The 19,746-nt window shown below is 43.4% G+C and overlaps 1 protein-coding gene across 13 annotated transcripts in view; it reads left to right on the top strand.

The window, feature by feature from the left end:
* LOC139567167 (cation channel sperm-associated auxiliary subunit beta-like) overlaps positions 1-19,746 on the top strand; it is a 55,222-nt gene that overhangs the window by 8,543 nt on the left and 26,933 nt on the right. For 6 of the 13 annotated variants that reach the window (XR_011673239.1, XR_011673240.1, XM_071388654.1 and 3 more), the window contains exons 1-9: positions 7-633; positions 2,142-2,205; positions 8,892-9,022; positions 9,267-9,416; positions 9,542-9,596; positions 14,373-14,492; positions 15,525-15,677; positions 16,839-16,928; positions 17,437-17,567. Coding sequence is in view for 11 of the 13 variants with exons in the window: in XM_071388654.1 (XP_071244755.1) it covers positions 607-633; positions 2,142-2,205; positions 8,892-9,022; positions 9,267-9,416; positions 9,542-9,596; positions 14,373-14,492; positions 15,525-15,677; positions 16,839-16,928; positions 17,437-17,567 (921 nt within the window). In the remaining 2 variants the exon portion in view is untranslated. Of the gene's footprint in view, positions 1-6; positions 634-2,141; positions 2,206-8,891; positions 9,023-9,266; positions 9,417-9,541; positions 9,597-14,372; positions 14,493-15,524; positions 15,678-16,838; positions 16,929-17,436; positions 17,568-19,746 lie in introns of those variants that run through there. The other 7 variants (XM_071388656.1, XM_071388659.1, XM_071388657.1 and 4 more) reach the window with 4 other exon arrangements.

The raw sequence follows: 19,746 nt of genomic DNA, 5'->3' as shown, positions 1-19,746 counted from the left end.
GTAAAGTCTACATAACTTAATCTACTCTGTTCGTAACATATTCTAGTTTTGGGAACAGAAAACTGTATTGAGATTACATTTTTAATCGATGAGTAAATTACCACTGCCGGTCCCTGAGCTTCGTGTAGAAACTGAATCTGGCTCATTATTCTATTTTTGCTAATATCTCTGGTTGTAGTTTGTCTGCACTACAAATCCCAGAGTTCCGTGTTAGCAGTCGGTAGCAAGTAACAGCCCTGAAGGCTTACTAGTCAATCATCTAGTGTCGCAAAATATATATACAAAAAGTTGTAAATGTTTAGCTAGTTGACTGAAACATAACATAAATTACAGTAACAACGACTCTGCAAAATTGCTAGCTCTGTAGGGCGACAAACTATGTGTAATATTTGTGTTGTGGAGAAATGACCAGGCAGGAGACGGACGGGAGTACAGTTAGTTTTCGTTTAGTCAAAACCTCTCGTGCTCTACTTTTCCCGGGCACACTAGTGCGCATGTGCATTTCCTATTCGGTGGAGTAACGTAACACTGTCGTAATACATCACTGCTTAGTAACAGCATAGTAACTCATATAAACAGATATAGATCCCAGATACTACTACTACTATGAAGATGACTCGACCTTCAATCAAGGTAAATATCGTGCTAGCTACGTAGTTAGCTTGCAAAGCGGTTTGATTTTTGCTTGCTTAACGTTAGTTTGGGACACAACATCGCGAGTCTGTAGCAGGGTTTATGTTAGGAAAATGCGGCCAAATCTTACCAAATTCTGATGTGCACTTTGAACATGTTAGAATAACTGTCGACATTTACTTTTCCTCAGCCAACAAAATGAGTAAGTTAATGAACAGCAAAATCACTATCCTATGTGAATCTACTATAGTAGAAAAGTTTAGGCTACCTATTCTATTGGTCAGCTTGTCGAGAAAGATCGTCTATTCCAGAGTCTGGACATTTGTGGGAAGATAGATCCCAAATTCAACCAGTAGGCCAGAAGGCCTAGGCTACATAAAACAAAGACGTTAAATAGCAATGAGTCTGATGCAACAGATCAGAACATTTAGCTTAGCTTTGATAAACTATTATTTATTAAGATTATAAGCGCAGTAATGCACACAGGGCAGTAAGTAGGCTACGCAGGAATGTTCGTTCCATAATGCAATTGGCGGGAAAACACCATTGTCGAGAGGGCACTGCACAGTCAAGCGGTTTCATGTGACAGATGAAAATATCCGTTAGAAATGTAGAAAGAGGAGATCTAATAGGCTAATCTGAAGCAAGGTAAAACATGCCTCGTAAAATGTATTAAAACGTTCTGGTTTTAAACAGTTAAGTATGTTTTCAAAATACATGATACATGTTCAAAATAAATGTTTTTAAAATGAGCCTCCAGCTCGTTGCAAAGTGATGTTTGACGCGTTGATGAAGCCTGCCTGGGAAAAATGTTTTTGAACGTCATCCAACTGGGGCCTGTAGAGCACTGACTTTACGACCTGAAGATCACTGACGTCATGAAATGTCCTCATATTTTTCTGAGTTCCCAGTTGTCTTGAAAGCACAGCAAGATGCTGCAGCAGTAGCTCTTGCAGAGTCTGACATATTTTCCACTCAATGTCTCTGTATGTGTGTGATAAAAAAAAGATACATAAGGAATATAGTGTACACATGCACCAATTTAATTCCACAAAATTATGCAAATTAAGCATGATCAGTCAAATGTATGTACGTAGACTGGTGAATCCATCAATGAATAGGCTAAAAAGCTAATAGGCAAATTTAGAAATGTGATTTTTTTCTTCTGGACAATTGTACTATTATTTCTTAAGATTATAAGAGCAGTAAGTAGGCTACGCAGGAATGTTCGTTCCATAATGCAATTGGCGGGAAAACACCATTGTCGAGAGGGCACTGCACAGTCAAGCGGTTTCATGTGACAGATGAAAATATCCGTTAGAAATTATTGGCTTTTTTACAAATTATCGGACGAACGCCTGTTATTGCTGGCTAAAGGAAGCCCTCTGTGTAGGTACAGACTCCCAATGTGTCCTAAAACCTAGATTTTGGCATGTGATAACACATTTCGTTCTGTAGCTAACTAATTTATGAATGACACAAATGACATTTCCTTATCTTTTGTGTAGGTGACCCAGATGATATTCTTCATCGTTTTGTTAGTCGGGATCCAGTTTGGAACCACCATATCAGGTAAGCTGATCAAATTGTGTCAAAGAAAGTAGCTAGTTTTAAACGGACACTCCAAAATAAAAGTTTGTCAGATGTCCTCAGCCCTCAAAATAAGGGGAGGGGATAAGTCCATGTTTTACCAGGCATGGTGTGTGCTTAGTATTTATTTGGACAGTGAGGCCAAAATGTTTAATTTTGCTCTATAGTATACTCCGGCATTTTGGATTCGGGATCATATGAAGAGACAGTAAATAATGTCACCTTTAAAAAAATAAAAATAAAATGTCATACATATGTTTACCCTTTAGAAATGAAAGCACTTTATGTATTTGGTCCCTTAGGGATGTGCTCCGATACAATACAGCAATGAAAGGTTTATTTGAAACACTTTGGTTTGATTAGAGAACGAATTGATGCGATACGTTGCACAACATTTGTTGCATAAACACATACATTTTCCATGAGCTGGGCCGTTCTGTGGGCAACAACAGCTCGTTGAAGAGAGGTCAAAGGAGAATGGCAAGAATCGTGCAAGCTAACAGGCGGGCCACAAACCGGCAAATAATGGCAAAGTATAACAGTGGTGTGCAGACAACATCCCGGAACACACAATTCGTCTGTCCTTGTCACGGATGGGGTATTGTAGCAGACTACCACACCGGGTTCTACTCCTATCTACTAAAAACCAGAAGAAGCTGCTCCAGTGGGCACACAATCACCAACACTGGACAATTGAGGAGTGGAAAAACATTGCCTGGTTTGACGAATCCCGGTTCCTGAACTCTTTGACTTGAATGCAAATCGCTACGTCTGGAGAAAACGAGACACAGCTCATCACCTGTCTAACATCATCCCTACCGTGAAGCATAGTGGTGGCATCATCCTGCTATGGGGATTAGGGTTTCACATTTTGGGGAATATTCAGAGGTGAAAACTTTCTGTGGGAATATATGGGAATTAATGCAAATATATGCAAATTAATATTAATACTATTTAATGTTTTTTGCATTGGATATATTTACCAAATCATATGAAGACAAACATTAATCTTTTACCTTATCATAAGTAGACATAATTGCAAATTGTTAAATCCTTCCAATAGAAAAAAAACAATTTAGTTAGTTGAACTTTAATTAAATGAGTTGACTCTTCGCATGGGATGATTTCACTGAACAACAAAATAAAGGGAATATTGAATAATCCCAATGATCCATCGCATCTCCCAAAAACGTTTTCAACATACGTAAAAGGATATTCTAGAAACTAAATCTTTGATTGTCTTCCTCTCAGCCTTCCATGTCTTCTCCCTGGACCTCCTTAATGTCCACCTCTTGAACATCAGACTCTGAGGCCTCATCTTCACTGTCACTTTCCAACCTTGTTGAGGATGGCTCGTTGTCAGGCTCAAAAAGCCGCAAATTTGCCCGGATGGCCACCAATTTTTCAACCCTTGTATTGGCCAGCCTGTTGCGTGCTTTGGTGTGTGTGTTCCCAAACAAGGACCAGTTGTGCTCTGAGGTGGCTGATGTTGGTGGGATTTGGAGGACGATGGAGGCAACAGGGGAAAGAACCTCAGATCCACAAAGTCCCTTCCACCAGGTGGCTGATGAGATATGTTGGCACGACTGCCATATTGCATCTCCATCCAAAAGCCCCTGCTTGGAAGTGTACTTCGCCAGACTGCCTAGAACCTTGCCCTCATCCAGGCCAAGGTGGCGAGACACGGCAGTGATGACACCATAGGCCTTGTTGATCTCTGCACCAGACAGGATACTCTTGCCAGCATACTTGGGGTTCAACATGTACACTGCGGCATGTATGGGATTCAGGCAGAAGTCTTCACGCTTTTTAATGTATTTCAGAACTGCAGTTTCCTCTGCTTGGAGCAACAGTGAAGTGGGCAGGGCAGTATGGATTTATTATCTTACATCTGCAAGCAGAGTCTGAACATCAGACAGGATGGCACTGTCTCCCCCAATACGTGCAATGGCTACTGCAATAGGTTTCAGGAGTTTGAGGCTGCTTACCACTCTCCCAAAATACATCATCCAGGAGGATCCTCTTGATGGGGCTGTCCATATCGGCAGACTGATATGGCCATTTCTTGGATAGACTCCTTCCCCTCCAGGAGACTGGCAAACATGATGACAACACCACCCCAACGGGTGTTGCTGGGCAGCTTCAATGTGGTGCTCTTATTCTTCTCACTTTGCTTGGCGAGGTAGATTGCTGCTATAACTTGATGACCCTTCACATACTTAACCATTTCCTTGGCTCTCTTGTAGAGTGTATCCATTGTTTTCAGTGCCATGATGTCCTTTAGGAGCAGATTCAATGCATGAGCAGCACAGCCAATGGGTGTGATGTGAGGGTAGGACTTCTCCATTTTAGACCAAGCAGCCTTCATGTTCGCAGCATTGTCTGTCAGCAGTGCAAATACCTTCTGTGGTCCAAGGTCATTGATGACTGCCTTCAGCTCATCTGCAATGTCTGTTGTCCCTTGTGTCTGTTCTTGTAGAAAACTGGTTGAGAGGTGGAGATTATGTCATTAATTATTCCTTGCCCACGAACATTCAACCACCCATCAGAGATGATTGCAATACAGTCTGCTTTCTCTATGATTTGCTTGACCTTCACTTGAACTCTGTTGAACTCTGTATCCAGCAAATGAGTAAAGCATGTCTGGCTGGAGGGGTGTATGCTGGGCAAAGAACATTCAGAAATCTCTTTCAATACACATTGCCAGTGAGCATCAGAGGTGAACCAGTTGCATACACAGCTCAGCTACGTTCCTCCATTGAGTCAAAACAACTTCTGCTTCCAGGAGGACCATGAGCTGTTACTATTGATAAGGTGTCTGTCTGATACATCATTTAAATGGCGAATCGAAGTAGAGGGACTTTTGTCAGAGGTTGCTTGTTTTGAGCGCTGGGGTAACTTTATGCACTTGGCCAGATGATTCTGCATCTTTGTTACATTCTTTGTTACATTCAAATCAAGCAGGCAGTCCTTTCGAACTTCTGGCTGTAAGTTCTTCACATATGATTTGGCACAGTATTTGCAAATGTACACAGCTTTTCCTTCTACATTAGCTCCAGTGAAATGTCTTCACACATTAGTGTGAAGGAAAAGCAGCCAACAAGTGCTCAGCATATGTGGGAACTCCTTCAAGGCTGTTGGAAAAGCATTCCAGGTGAAGCTGGTTGAGAGAATGCCAAGAGTGTGCAAAGCTGTAATCAAGTCAAAGTGTGGCTATTTGAAGAATCTCAAATATATAATATATATTGATTTGTTTAACACTCTTTTGGTTACTACATGATTCCATATGTGTTATTTCATAGTTTTGATGTCTTCACTATTATTGTACAATGTAAAAAATGAGTAGATGTTCTAAAACCTTTGACCGGTAGTGTAAGTCAATAACTGTCAAATGTGTGTGTGAGAGAGTGTATGGGTGGGTATGTGTCTGTGCATATGAAGGGGAGAGGGAGGGAGGATGAATATGTGTAGGAGGGCAGGAGAGAATGGGTGTGCGGGGGCATGGAGTATATGTTGTGTGTGAATGAAAGAGAATGGATGTGTAGAGGGGTGTGGGTGTGTTTGAGAAAAGGGGACAGGGGAGGTGGAAGTTGGGATAAATTTGGCCTGGCTGGGTAAGGGAAGGAGGGTAGGTGGTGATAAGCTTGGCTTGGGGGGTTAAGGATGGGAGGGGGAACAAGCTTGGCTTGGGGGGGGTAAGGTTGGGAGGTGGGGATAAGCTTGACTTGGGTAGGGTTAAATGTGGGAGAGCAGGGAGGGGGTGGTGCAGAGAGATGGATTTGGTTTGGGATGGGGGTTTTTCTTCATTTTATTATGACTTGTAAATCCATTGTACAATTAATAAGAGATCTGGACAGATAGGAATGGAAGTCAAAGTTTTATTATTCCTCGTTTGTCATTTTAACTGCAATTTAATGGTGGATATTGGTGATAATGGAGAGGGACTATATCCAGGGGATTGGGATGGGGTGATTGGGAGGGCATCAGACACTTCTCTGAGGTGTGCTTGGGTCTTCCACTCATCCCATTTCAGTCTCTTGGAGGACCCACTCACCCCAAGTAGACCCTCACCTGCCAATATACTTACATTTACCTTGTAAGGTAATACAAACCAACCACAGTACTTATGTGGTAGTCCTTCTTAAAATGTACAGTATGTACAATGTACGTACAGTGCATTCGGAAAGTATTCAGAACCCTTGACTTTTTCAACATTTTGTTACGTTACAGCCTTGTTCTAAAATTGATTAAATGTTTTTTCCCCCTCGTTAATCTACACACAATACCCCATAATGACAAAGCAAAAACAGGTATCGCATATTAAAAAAACCTCAAGTATCACAGTTACATAAGTATTCAGCCTGACAGAGCTTGAGAGGCTCTGCAGAGACGAATGGGAGAAACTCCCCAAATACAGGTGTGCCAAGCCTGTAGCATCATACCCAAGAAGACTCAAGGCTGTAATCGCTGCCAACAAAGTACTGAGTAAAGGGTCTGAATACTTATGGAAATGTTATATTAGAATTTTTTTATTTGCGATACCTGTTTTTGCTTTGTCATTATGGGGTATTGTGTGTAGATTGATGAGGGGGGGGAACTATTTTATCCATTTTAGAATAAGGCTGTAGCTTAACAAAATGTGAAGTGGTCTGAATACTTTCCGAATGCACTGTAAAGATAACTTTATTCCATTACTTAACAATATGAAAGCAGATTTAATTAAATAGAATAATCTTCCCATAAATCTTACAGGTAGAGTAAACCTCTTCAGAATGGCATGGCTCCCAACGTTTTTGTATTTATTTTCAAGTAATACTGATTTGTTCTTAACTAAGACAAAATCATTCAGAATTGACTTTTTCTGCACAACATACAGTACTAGTCAAAAGTTTGGACACACCTACTCATTCCAGGGTTTTTCATTATTTTTACTATTTTATTTTTTACATTGTAGAAAACTATGAAATAACACACATGGAATCATGTAGTAACCAAAAAAGTGTAAAACAAATATATATTTTATATTTGAGATTCTTCAAAGTAGCCAATGTCCTTTGCTCACTCTGACAGCTTCGCACACAATTAATACCTTCTGGAAATGTTATAAAGTCCTCAAAGTTTTGGGTGGAGTTGGAAAGATGGCTGTCAGAAGTATTACAGTGTAAATGTACTTTTAATTTGTCTGTCTGTATATTTCAAGACATGGCATATGAAGGTGCAGTGAGATACCCGATGGGTTGAACAGTACATTTCGTATCAATCATTTGCAGCTGACTTGCCTAGTTAAATAAAGGTTCAATAACAAACCTCTTAAAAAAACGTATCCTTAAAAACTGGAAATCAACCAATCCTCCGTTGTTCACGCAATGGAAAGGTCAAATGCTTTACTATCTAAAAATGTAAAGTGAGTGGGCGACGGAGAGAAACAAAATCGTGCAGTTTGACGCCATGTGGCAGAAAGTGATACGAGTGCTGGAGATAGGGGTGAGGGTTAGTGGGTATGGGCAGGGATGTAGTTGATGTTTGTATGATGTTGTCATTTGTGTGTGTTTGTTTTGTATTGTTGATAAAATATCAAATCATGTTTTTTTTTGTTTTTTTAAGACGAAGTAGGCTCTCACTGCTCTAGAATGTATCTCTTCCATGTTTGGCCTTGGGAGGTGGTACCGTTTGGAGGTATTTCTGCGGGTTGGACTCAAAATCAACTTCATACCCTCGTCATCATTACGGAATGTTATTCACTCTCCGCAGGGTCGGCAGAAAGAAAGAGGATGCTTCCTTTTTTCAGAGGTTCAGTGTTTTCAACCTAACTTCTGTTTCCCCTGAAAAACAGATGTGGGGACTACGCTCAGGCGTCTTTTTACGCCTGCTACTTTAAGTGACGGATTATTGTGGATAATCATGAATGAATTAGGAATAATGATGAGTGAGAAAGAGGCATAAATATCTTACCCCCCTCACACAAAAAATGCTAACCTCCCCTATTTTTGGTAATGGCGAGAGGTTAGCATGTCTTGGATAATCTTTCCGCACACAGAATCTGCCCACAGGACTTTATCATTCATCATTCTTCATGATTCATTCATGGTAATCCGTAATCAAGATAGCATCCACATTAATGTAGAAGTATTCAGAAACGTATTATTTTCTTATTTACAATAAAAGGCACAATAAATTGTTTACCATTCGTTTCTATTGGGCACAACATAATCTGAAAGACAACCAAAACAAACTGCAAATGTGTCCAACAAGTTTGTAGAGTAACAAGTTTGTAGAGTAACACGTTTGTAGAGTAACAAGTTTGTAGAGTAACACGTTTGTAGAGTAACAAGCTTGATGTAGTCATTTCTAAACGGTAAAAGATATGTATGAAAATAACCTCAAATAAAAGGTATTGTCGCCTCATATGATTTAAAAACAAAAACTTAAATCCAAAATGCTGGAGTATAGAGACAAATGAAACGTTTTAGCTTCACTGTCCAAATAAATATGTAGTGGCGTGTACATATCCATCAATCCCAAATGAATGGGAAAGATAGGCACCATTTAATTCCACCAATTTTGATGATGCATAGGGTTGTTATTTGCATTGCATGTGAACAGATTACTGTTTTACTAGCTGGCAGACTTCTTTTGATTTATTCTTTACATGACGTTGATGCACTTAGACCCAGATGACCGAGATGAATCAAATGACACAGATGAACCAGATGACCCAGAGCAACAGAAACTATTTCAGTGTGTGTCAGGAAATATGGATAGCAAAAGGATTCGACTGTACCTCGGCCTGGACAATCTGGTATGTTGCTCCAGCAGCTCTCATCAAACATCTGGCGCCCCCTTGTGTTGCCTGAAACAAATGCTGGGTCCCAGTATTATGATGAATCATTTTAGGGACAGTTTCCGTGACCCAGATAAAGCCTCATTCCAGATTTAAAAACCATGTTCAATGGAAAACGTACAAAGTAACTTTTCAGGGGAAAAACACGAACCGTTGTAATTTGTCCGTCCTTGTGATTGCCGTTCTATCTCATTCATTCTAGGTGGTGGATTGCATGCTCCAGAAGAAACCAGGCGTCTCAGCTAGACAGTACCAGAACCAACTGAAGCTCTACACATCATCTGGTCTCCTGCCCACCATGGCCATCTATAACAGCACCAACTCAGCCACCTTCCCCTTTAAATTAATTATGGTGAGATGGGCTAAGATTAGGATTAGATACATACAACAAAATCAATGGTCTCAGTAATTACTTGAATTCAATGACTTTCTACTTCTATCTGTTTCTCTTATGTGTGCTTTCTCTCTGCTTGTTAGAATGCATCCACCTGGAGAGTGAACGTCCCCAGATACAACATTACTATCAACACAGGTGTCATTATTTCTTATTAATGAGCCGATCTATTAGTCTGGGTACCAGTCTTTTTAGCTAACATTCCACTCCCTGCCACTCCTGTCATTTGCCTAAGAGATTGACCTTTCGGGAATCTCAACGGTCAATACGCAGCTGGATTACCAGCGGAGTTGCTCATTGGTTGTTGGAAATAACATATTATATATATAATATTTTCCATGACGGCATGTGGAGCCTCAAATAGAATTACAATTACAACAAAGTACAAAGTACAAAAAAGAAGACGTTATTTTGATTGTAATTGCAGTATGAATTTAGTTTTAGAAGTGAGCTAGCAACTTTTGACAGACTGCTTTTCATCTGGACAACAAAAAACTGTTGCTCAGCAACCAGACACCAAAAGTGAAAGAGTTCCAAAATGTGCTTTTAAAGAAACGATTTCCAATATTTGCATAACATTTGATTGGAGGATAGCTATGACTGTTACCGAATCAGGATCAAAACCTCTGATCTTTAAAAAAATAATTATTTCACCTTTATTTAACCAGGTAGGCCAGTTGAGAACAAGTTCTCATTTACAACTGCAACCTGGCCAAGATAAAGCAAATCAGTGCGACAAAAACAACATAGAGTTACACATAGGTTAAACAAATGTTCAGTCAGTAACACAATAGAAAAATCTATGTACAGCGTGTGCAAATGTAGTAAGATTAGGGAGATAAGGCAATAAATAGGCTATAGAGGCGAAATAATTACAATTTAGCATTAACACTGGAGTGATAGAAACTGGGGTGCAAAAGAGCAAAAAAATAAATAACAATATGGGTATGAGGTAGTTGGGTGTGCTATTTACAGATGGGCTGCTCTGACAGCTGATGCTTAGAAAGGGATATATAAGTCTCCAGCTTCAGTGATTTTTGCAATTCGTTCCAGTCATTGGCAGCAGAGAACTGGAAGGAAAGGCAGCCAAAGCAGGTGTTGGCAGGAGGCTTTGTTGTGAAATAGGAAGCCGTTTCTAGATTTTATTTTTGATTGGAGATGCTTAATGTGAGTCTGGAAGGAGAGTTTACAGTCTAACCAGACACTTAGGTATTTGTAGTTGTCCACATATTCTAAGTCAGAACCGTCCAGAGTAGTGATGCTAGTCGGGCGGGCGGGTGCGGGCAGCAATCGGTTGAAGGGCATGCATTTAGTTTTACTAGCATTCAAGAGCAGTTGGAGGCCACGGAAGGAGTGTTGTATGGCATTGAAGCTCGTTTGGAGGTTTGTTAACAGTGTCCAAAGAAGGGCCAGATGTATACAGAATGGTGTCGTTTGCGTAGAGGTGGATCAGAGAATCACCAGCAGCAAGAGCGACATCAGTGATATATACAGAGAAAAGAGTCGGCCTGAGAATTGAACCCTGTGGCACCCCCATAGAGACTGCCAGCGGTCCGGACAACAGGCCCTCCGATTTGACACTGAACTCTATCTGAGAAGTAGTTGGTGAACCAGGCGAGGCAGTCATTTGAAAAACCAAGGCTATTGAGTCTGCCGATAAGAATGCTGTGATTGACAGAGTCAAAAGCCTTGACCAGGTCGATGAAGACGGCTGCACAGTACTGTCTTTTATCAATGGTGGTTATGATATCGTTTAGGACCTTGAGCATGGCTGAGGTGCACCTGTGACTAGCTCGGAAACTAGATTGCATAGTGGAGAATGTACGGTGGGATTCGAAATGGTCGGTGATCTGTTTGTTAACTTGGCTTTCGAAGACTTTAGAAAGGCAGGGCAGGATGAATATAGGCCTATAACAGTTTGGGTCTAGAGTGTCTCCCCCTTTGAAGAGGGGGATGACCGCGGCAGCTTTCCAATCTTTGGGGATCTCAGACGATACGAAAGTGAGGTTGAACAGGCTTGTTGTTGCAACAATTTTGGCAGATAATTTTATCCCAGCTGATTTGTAGGGTTCCAGATTTTGCAGCTCTTTCAGAACGTCAGCTGTCTGGATTTGGGTGAAAGAGAAGCAGAGGGGGTGTAACGCACTTTAGGTGTAGTGGGTGCGGAGTCAGGCGCAGGAAGCAGAAGGTACAGAACAATGTTTTATTCCGGCACAGAGAAAAATGTTTACGCCAATACCGGGCGCATATACAAGACCGGCCCAAAACCAGTCAGGACCCAACCAGTCCGGAGGAAAAACAAAGGGAAACGCACTACCACAAATATACACAGAGGAAAAATAAGCCCACACAAAGAGCAGACGGGCCTTACCGGCTTAAATAGCCCAACTAAAAACCTAAACAAGAAACAGGTGTAACCAATAAGACAAAACCAACAGAAAAGGGAAAATGGATCGGCGGCAGCTAGTAGACCGGTGACGCCGAGCGCCGCCCGAACAGGAAGAGGAGCCACCTTCGGTGGGAGTCGTGACAGGGGGCTTGGGCAAGTTGCTGCGAGGGGTGCAGAGCTATTGGCCAGACTAGGGGTAGCCAGGTGGAAAGCATGGCCAGCCAGGTGGAAAGCATGGCCAGCCAGGTGGAAAGCATGGCCAGCCGTAGAAAAATGCTTTATTATCGATGATCGTAGATTTATCGGTGGTGACAGTGTTTCCTAGCCTCAGTGCAGTGGGCAGCTGGGAAGAGATGCTGTTATTCTCCATGGACTTTACAGTCTCCCAAAACTTTTGGGAATTAGTGCTACTGGATGAAAATGTATGTTTGAAAAAGCTAGCCTTATATTAGTTGTGTATATTGGTTCCTGACTTCCCTGAAAAGTTGCGTTTGACAGTGATGAGGGGTGATTGTTTGACCGTGGACCCATTACGGACGCAGGCAATGAGGCAGTGAACGCAGAGATCCTGGTTGAAGACAGCAGAGGTGTATTTAGAGGTTAAATTGGTCAGGATGATATCTATGATATCTATGTGGTTACAGATTTAGGGTTGTACCTGGTAAAGTCCTTGATAATTTGTGTGAGATTGAGGGCATCTAGCTTAGATTGTAGGACGGCCAGAGTGTTAAGCGTATCCCATGTCCCAGAGTTCGTACCTAACAGTAAGAACTCAGAAGATAGATGGGGGGCAATCAATTCACATATGGTGTCCAGGGCACAGCTGGGGGCTGAAGGTGGTCTATAACAAGCGGCAATAGTGAGAGACTTATTTCTGGAAAGGTGGATTTTTAAAAGTAGAAGCTTGAATTCTTTGGGCACAGACCTGGATAGTATGACAGAACTCTGCAGGCCATCTCTGCAGTAGATTGCAACTCCACCCCCTTTGGCAGTTCTATCTTGTCGTAAAATGTTGTAGTTGGGGATGGACATTTCAGAAGAGACATGTCCATCCCCAACTACAACATTTTACGACAAGATAGAACTGCCAAAGGGGGTGGAGTTGCAATCTACTGCAGAGATAGCCTGCAGATTTCTGGGCGTGGTAGAATAGATTCAAGGCATAATGTACAGACAAGGGTATGGTAGGATGTGAGTACAGTGGAGGTAAACCTAGTAAACCTAGGCATTGAGTGACGATGAGAGAGGTTGTGTTTCTGGAGGCACCAGTTAAGCCAGGTGAGGTGTCCGCGTGTGTGGGGGTGGGACAAAAGAGCTATCTAAGGCATGTAGGGCGGGGCTGGGGGCAGTGAAATAAAACAACAATAACTAACCGAAACAGCAGTAGACAAGGCATATTGACATTAGGGAGAGGCATATGTAGCCGAGTGATCATAGGGTCCAATGAGCAGCAATAGGTGAGTTGGAGCCGTTCTGTAGTCGCTACTACGCTAGGCGAGCTGGAGACACGGCGATTCAGAAAGCTAGCGGGCCAGGGCTAGCAGATGGGTCTTCGGAAACATCGCAACGGAAAAGCCTGTTGAAACCACCTCGGACAAATACATCAGCAGACCAGTCGTGATGGATCGGCGGGGCTCCGTGTCGGCAATAAAGGGTCCAGTCCAATTGGCAAAAGAGGTATTGTAGCCCAAGAATTCACTGGTAGACCTCTTCGGCTAGCCGGCAGATGGGCCTAGCTCGAGGCTAGCTCAAGGCTAACTGGTGCTTGCTTCGGGACAGAGGTGTTAGCCAATAGTAGCCACTCGGTTGCAGCTAGCTAGCTGCGATGATCCGGTGTAATTGTCCAGAGCTTGCGTCAGGAATCCGGTGATGTGGTAGAGAAAAAGCAGTCCTATATGCTCTGGGTTGATATCGCGCTTGCAGACTGGCAGGTATTGGCCCGAGCTGAAGCTGGCTGGTGTCCGAGTTAAGGGTGAAGACCGCAGCAGTGGCTAACTGACTACTAGCTAGTAGCTAGTTATCTGGCTAGCTTCTGATTGGGGTTACGGTTCTAAAGTATAAAAAATAGCAGGTCCGTACCACATTGGGTGAGGCGGGTTGCAGGAATGTATATTCAGTTCCTAGATGGAAAGTGAAATTAAAATATATACGAAATGTATACGAAAAATACGAGGACTATTTACGCGGGACAAGACAAACACACGTCCGACTGCTACGCCATCTTGGATTCTGATAGGTGATCTCAAGCTCATTAATGATAGAATGGCCTTTCTTCAAATATGAAAAGTCTCTTTGGCAAATGACAGGAGTGGCAAGGAGTGGAATATTAGCTAGAAAGACTGGTACCCAGGCTACCCAGCTTTTACTTGAAGACCAAGGCTACTTGAAATATTGAAGTACTACTACAATATCTACTTGCAGCAGCCCTTCACAGGCTTGATTGGCCTATTTAAACCTCTGTCCTCTCCCTCTCTGCCCTCTTTCTCTGTCTCTCCTCTCTCTCTCTTCCCCCCCCATTCCCCTAGTGGCAGCACCTGTGGATGAGTGGTATGTGGAGTTCAGTATGTTCCATGGCTTCTCTATGTTCAGCAGCAAGGGATCCATCCTGGACACACTGAAGGGAACACTACTGGATGTGGCCAGAGGTTGGACTAGGGGACCTAAGGGCCTATTGTGAATTTATGACAAAGCCCTGGGTGTTTTGAATTTGGATATTTTTGCCAATGACTAAAGAAAATAGTGTACTCTGATTAATTGCAGTGCCTGTTTACCTCTAGGTGGCAATCTTTTCTTTATGATCATAACGCCAGATAGCTGAGAGGAGATGGGGTTTTCCACAATGATAATATGGTTAAAGGCGTTGATAGTATTTCCTATATTATCTATCCCCTATTAACATTTTACATTATGTTACAGTCATTCAGCAGACGCTTTTATCCAGAGCGACTTACAGTTAGTAAGTCAGTTAGACTTACATTAAAGGGGCATTCTGTGGCCTCCCGAGTGGCGCAGCAGTCTAAGACACTGCATGGCAGTGCATGAGGCATCACTACAGACCCAGGTTTGAACCCAGGCTGTCTCACAGCTGGCCATGACCGGGAGACGCATATGAGGCGGCACACAATTGGCCCAGCGTTGTGCGGGTTAGGGGAGGGTTTGGCCAGCTGGGATTTCCTTGTCCTATTTGTCCTTGCCTTCAGAACAGCCTGAATTCTAAAGCGACTCCTTGTGGCGAGCCCGGTGCCTGCAAGCTGACCGCGGTCGCCACCTTGACGGTGTTTCCTCCAACACATTGGTGTGGCTAGCTTCCGGGTAAAGCGAGAAGTTTGTCAAGAAGAAGTGTGGTTTGTCCATCAGAACCCAAATTATAAGCTTGTTTTACTCAAATGTGTAAACATTGTAAAAAATAAAAACACTGTATAGCCTTAAAACATGCTTAAAACTACAATGTTCATATCTTTGATGGGCAGTCCTTGTATACATAGCTCTCTATGAATTTGACAGTGGTTACATTTCTCCAGGCCCATCCCTCAGCTTTTTAACAAAACAGATGCGGGGTGTTCACATTGTTATTGTTTCAACTAATGATTGCCCTTTTAAGGTTGTATCTTAGCAGTATGAGTGTGAATTTCAATAAGTTTGTCAGAATTGCATTGGCCGTGGCATCTCTCCCTTAGAGCCCATCCTGCAGTGGACGATAGGGGAGGAGTTGTCGTCTCGTATCATTGAACCACATCTCCACCGGGTCCTGAAACTACAAGTCAGCCAGAGTCCCTGTGCCGGGGATGTGGCCGTGCTGGCACCTGTCTTCGCTCCAGGAGGACACACAGGTGAGGAAGACATACTGTATACACACACACACAAACATGTTATGACAAACAGAACATACTTTAACTATGGGTAACTAACTGCAGACAAACAGGCCATTGATGTGCCCTGTGTATACACTCACCAGACAGTTTATTAGGTACACCCTAGTACCAGTTCGGATCCACCTTTGCCTTCAGAACAGCCTGAATTCTTCAGGCATTCTACAAGGTGTCAGAAATATTCTACAGGGATGTTGGTCCATGCTGACGCGATGGCATCACACAGTTGCTGCAGATTGGACGGCGGTACATTCATGCTGCGAACAGCCTGTTCCATCTCATCCCAAAGATGCTCTATTCAGTTGAGGTCTGGGGACTGACCAGGCCACTCAAGTAAACTGAACTCGCTGTCATGTTCCAGGCAATGTTTTTCCACTCCTCAATTGTCCAGTGTTGGTGATCACGTGCCCACTGGAGCCGCTTCTTCTTGTTTTCAGCTGACAAGAGTGGAACACAGTGTGGTTGTCTGCTGCAATAGCCCATCCATGACAACGATTGACGAGTTGTGCGTTCCGAGATGCCGTTCTGCACACCACTGTTGTACAGAGCCGTTATTGATCTGTTTGTGGCCTGCCTGTTAGCTTGCACAATTCTTGCCATTCTCGTTCGACCTCTCTCATCAACAAGCTGTTTTCGCCCACAGTACTGCCGCTGACTTGATGTTTACCAATTCTTGGTAAAGCCTAGACACTGTCGTGCGTGAAAAGCCCAGGAGGGTGGCCGTTTCTGAGATACTGGACCCGGCTGGCCTGGCACTGACGATCACACCATGCTCAAAGTCACTTCGGTCACTCGTTTTGCCCATTGTAACATTCAATCGAACAGTAACTGAATGCCTCGATGCCTGTCTGCCTGGCCACTGGTCCATTTTTGGGAACCTAATAAACTGTCCTGTAAGTGTATGTCTGCATGCTTGTGTGCAGGGGTGGAATTAGAAGAAAAATCACTGTAACATCACAGGTAATTTAGCTTAAAAGCAAATTACGCTTGTTAAATTAGTTTCACATTGGGAACTCAGTTCTCAAGCATTCCAATTCAATTCTACCCCTGCTTGTACTCATTCATAGGACTTTGTCAGTGATCATTACTGAGGCCTTCTGTCCCCTCCCATTGTAACTGTAGGGGTGATTCTCAGTGTCACCAGATCTGCCTTCACCGCTCAGGCACGATGGTTCAATGCCACGAGATCACTATGTAGCTTGATCAATGAAGGTAGAGCATCTTATCTATCACGTTGCAGCTTTGATACATACTATATTACTTAGAATTGTATTTCAACATCCCTTATTCTGCTGTTTGATACGCAACGATACAGTGAGTGAGTGTGTTGTACAGTAGTTTTCAGTGCATTGTCTTTAGCCGGTCCTGTATTATTTGGTTATTAATGACTCTAATACCATTTTCACACACCCGAGGTGAGCCGAGCTGAGAGATCGCGTGAAAAGGGCCTTAATGGCTGTTCTCATTGTCCTCTACAGTGTGTGTGTCTGGCTGCTGACCAGTCTCTTAATGTTCCAAAGTGTGTGTGTCTGGCTGTGCAGGGATCTAATTTTTTCTGACTTACTGATCCTCTACAGTGTGTGTGTGTGTGTGTGTGTGTGTGTGTGTGTGTGTGTGTGTGTGTGTGTGTGTGTGTGTGTGTGTGTGTGTGTGTGTGTGTGTGTGTGTGTGTGTGTGTGTGTGTGTGTGTGTGTGTGTAACTGACCTGCTATCTCCACAGTGTGTGTGTCTGGCTGTGCGGGGATCTCCATCGTGGACCTGAAGCTGACCAACTGTCACCTGTTCCTGCTGACCAACCGGGGGCTCTTCATCAGCCAGGATCTCCTTTCCCCTGTCACAGGCACTCTCAATGTACTAGACACACACACTCATTTACACCATTAAAGATGGCACCAGGGGGGGTGGCTGCTGTTTTATGGGCTCTTAACCAACCGTGCTATTTTGTTCGCTTTTTAGCATTTTTTGGAACATATTTTGTACATAATGTTGCTGCTACCGTCTCTTAGGACCAAAAAGAGCTTCTGGAAATCAGAACAGCGATTACTCACCTTGAACTGGACGAAGAATTTCTCTTTAATGAGCCGGACAAGAGGGATTTACTCCAGACACCCGAACAGGCCCTCATCCCCGTCATTCGCAGGAGAAAAAAATGGAAGAGGCATCCCGGAAAGAGATCGTGGTGCCTTGTGAGGATCCGCCGACGAGTGGCTAATCTGCCTTTGCCATTTGTACTATTGGCCAACGTACAATCGTTGGATAATAAATTGGACGAACTATATCCTACCAAAGGGACATTTAAAAACTGTAATATCTTATGTTTCACCGAGTCGTGGCTGAAAGACAACATGAATAACATACAGCTGGTGGGTTATACGCTGTATCGGCAGGATAGAACAGCAGTCTCTGGTAAGACAAGGGGTGGCGGTCAATGTATATTTGTAAACAACAGCTGGTGCTCGATATCTAAGGAAGTCTTGAGATTTTGCTCTCCTGATGTAGAGTATCTCATGATAAGCTGTAGACCACACTATCTACCCAGAGAGTTTTCATCTGTATTTTTCGTAGCTGTTTACATACCACCACAGACCGATGCTGGCACTAAGACCGCACTCAATGAGCTGTATACCGCTATAAGCAAACAGGAAAATGCTCATCCAGAGGCGGCGCTCCTAGTGACCGGGGACTTTAATGCAGGGAAACTTAAATCAGTTTTACCTAATTTCTACCAGCATGTTAAATGTTCAACCAGAGGGGGAAAAAACTTTAGACCACCTTTACTCCACACACAGAGACGCGTACAAAGCTCGCCCTCCATTTGGCAAATCTGACCATAATTCTATCCTCCTGATTCCTGCTTACAAGCAAAAATTAAAGCAGGAACCACCAGTGACTCGGTCAATAAAAAAGTGGTCAGATGAAGCAGATGCTAAGCTACAGGACTGTTTTGCTAGCACAGATTGGAATATGTTCCGGGATTCTTCCGATGGTATTGAGGAGTATATCACATCAGTCACTGGCTTCATCAATGAGTGCATTGGTGATGTCGTCCCCACAGTGACTGTACGTACATACCCCAACCAGAAACCATGGATTACAGGCAATATCCGCACAGAGCTAAAGGGTAGAGCTGCCGTTCTCAACTGCGTGACTCTAACCCGGAAGCCTATAAGAAATCCCGCTATACCCCCGACGAACAATCAAACAGTCAAAGCGTCAATACAGGACTAAGATCGAATCGTACTACACCGGCTCCGACGCTCATTGGATGTGGCAGGGCTTACAAACTATTACAGGCTACAAAGGGAAGCACAGCTGAGAGCTGCCCAGTGACACAAGCCTACCAGACGAGCTAAATTGCTTCTATGCTCGCTTCAAGGCATGTAACACTGAAACATGCATGAGAATATCAGCTATTCCGGACGACTGTGAGATCACGCTCTCCGCAGCCGATGTGAGTAAGAACTTTAAACAGGTCAACATTCACAATGCCGCAGGGCCAGACAGATTACCAGGACGTGTACTCCGAGCATGCGCTGACCAACTGGCAAGTGTCTTCACTGACATTTTCAACCTCTCCCTGTCTGAGTCTGTAATACCAACATGTTTCAAGCAGGTCAACATAGTCCCTGTGCCCAAGCACACTTAGGTAACCTGCCAAAATGACTACCGCCACGTAGCACTCGCGTCTGTAGCCATGAAGTGCTTTGAAAGGCTGGTCATGGCTCACATCAACACCATTATCCCAGAAACCCGAGACCCACTCCAATTTGCATACCGCCCCTACAGATGAACAGATGATGCAATCTCTATTGCACTTCACACTGCCCATTCACACCTGGACAAAAGGAATGCTATTCATTGACTACAGCTCAGCGTTCAACACCATAGTGCCCTCAAAGCTCATCACTAAGCTAAGGACCCTGGGACTAAATACCTCCCTCTGCAACTGGATCCTGGAATTCCTGACGGGCCGCCCCCAGGTGGTAAGGGTAGGTAATAATACATCCGCCACGCTGATTGTCAACACGGG

The sequence above is a fragment of the Salvelinus alpinus genome, unplaced genomic scaffold (genome assembly GCF_045679555.1).
Source record: "Salvelinus alpinus unplaced genomic scaffold, SLU_Salpinus.1 scaffold_61, whole genome shotgun sequence".
In the NCBI taxonomy this organism is placed as follows: Eukaryota; Metazoa; Chordata; class Actinopteri; order Salmoniformes; family Salmonidae; genus Salvelinus; species Salvelinus alpinus.
The sequence above is the reverse complement of the archived record's forward strand: the minus strand, read 5'-3'. Positions and strand labels throughout refer to the sequence as shown.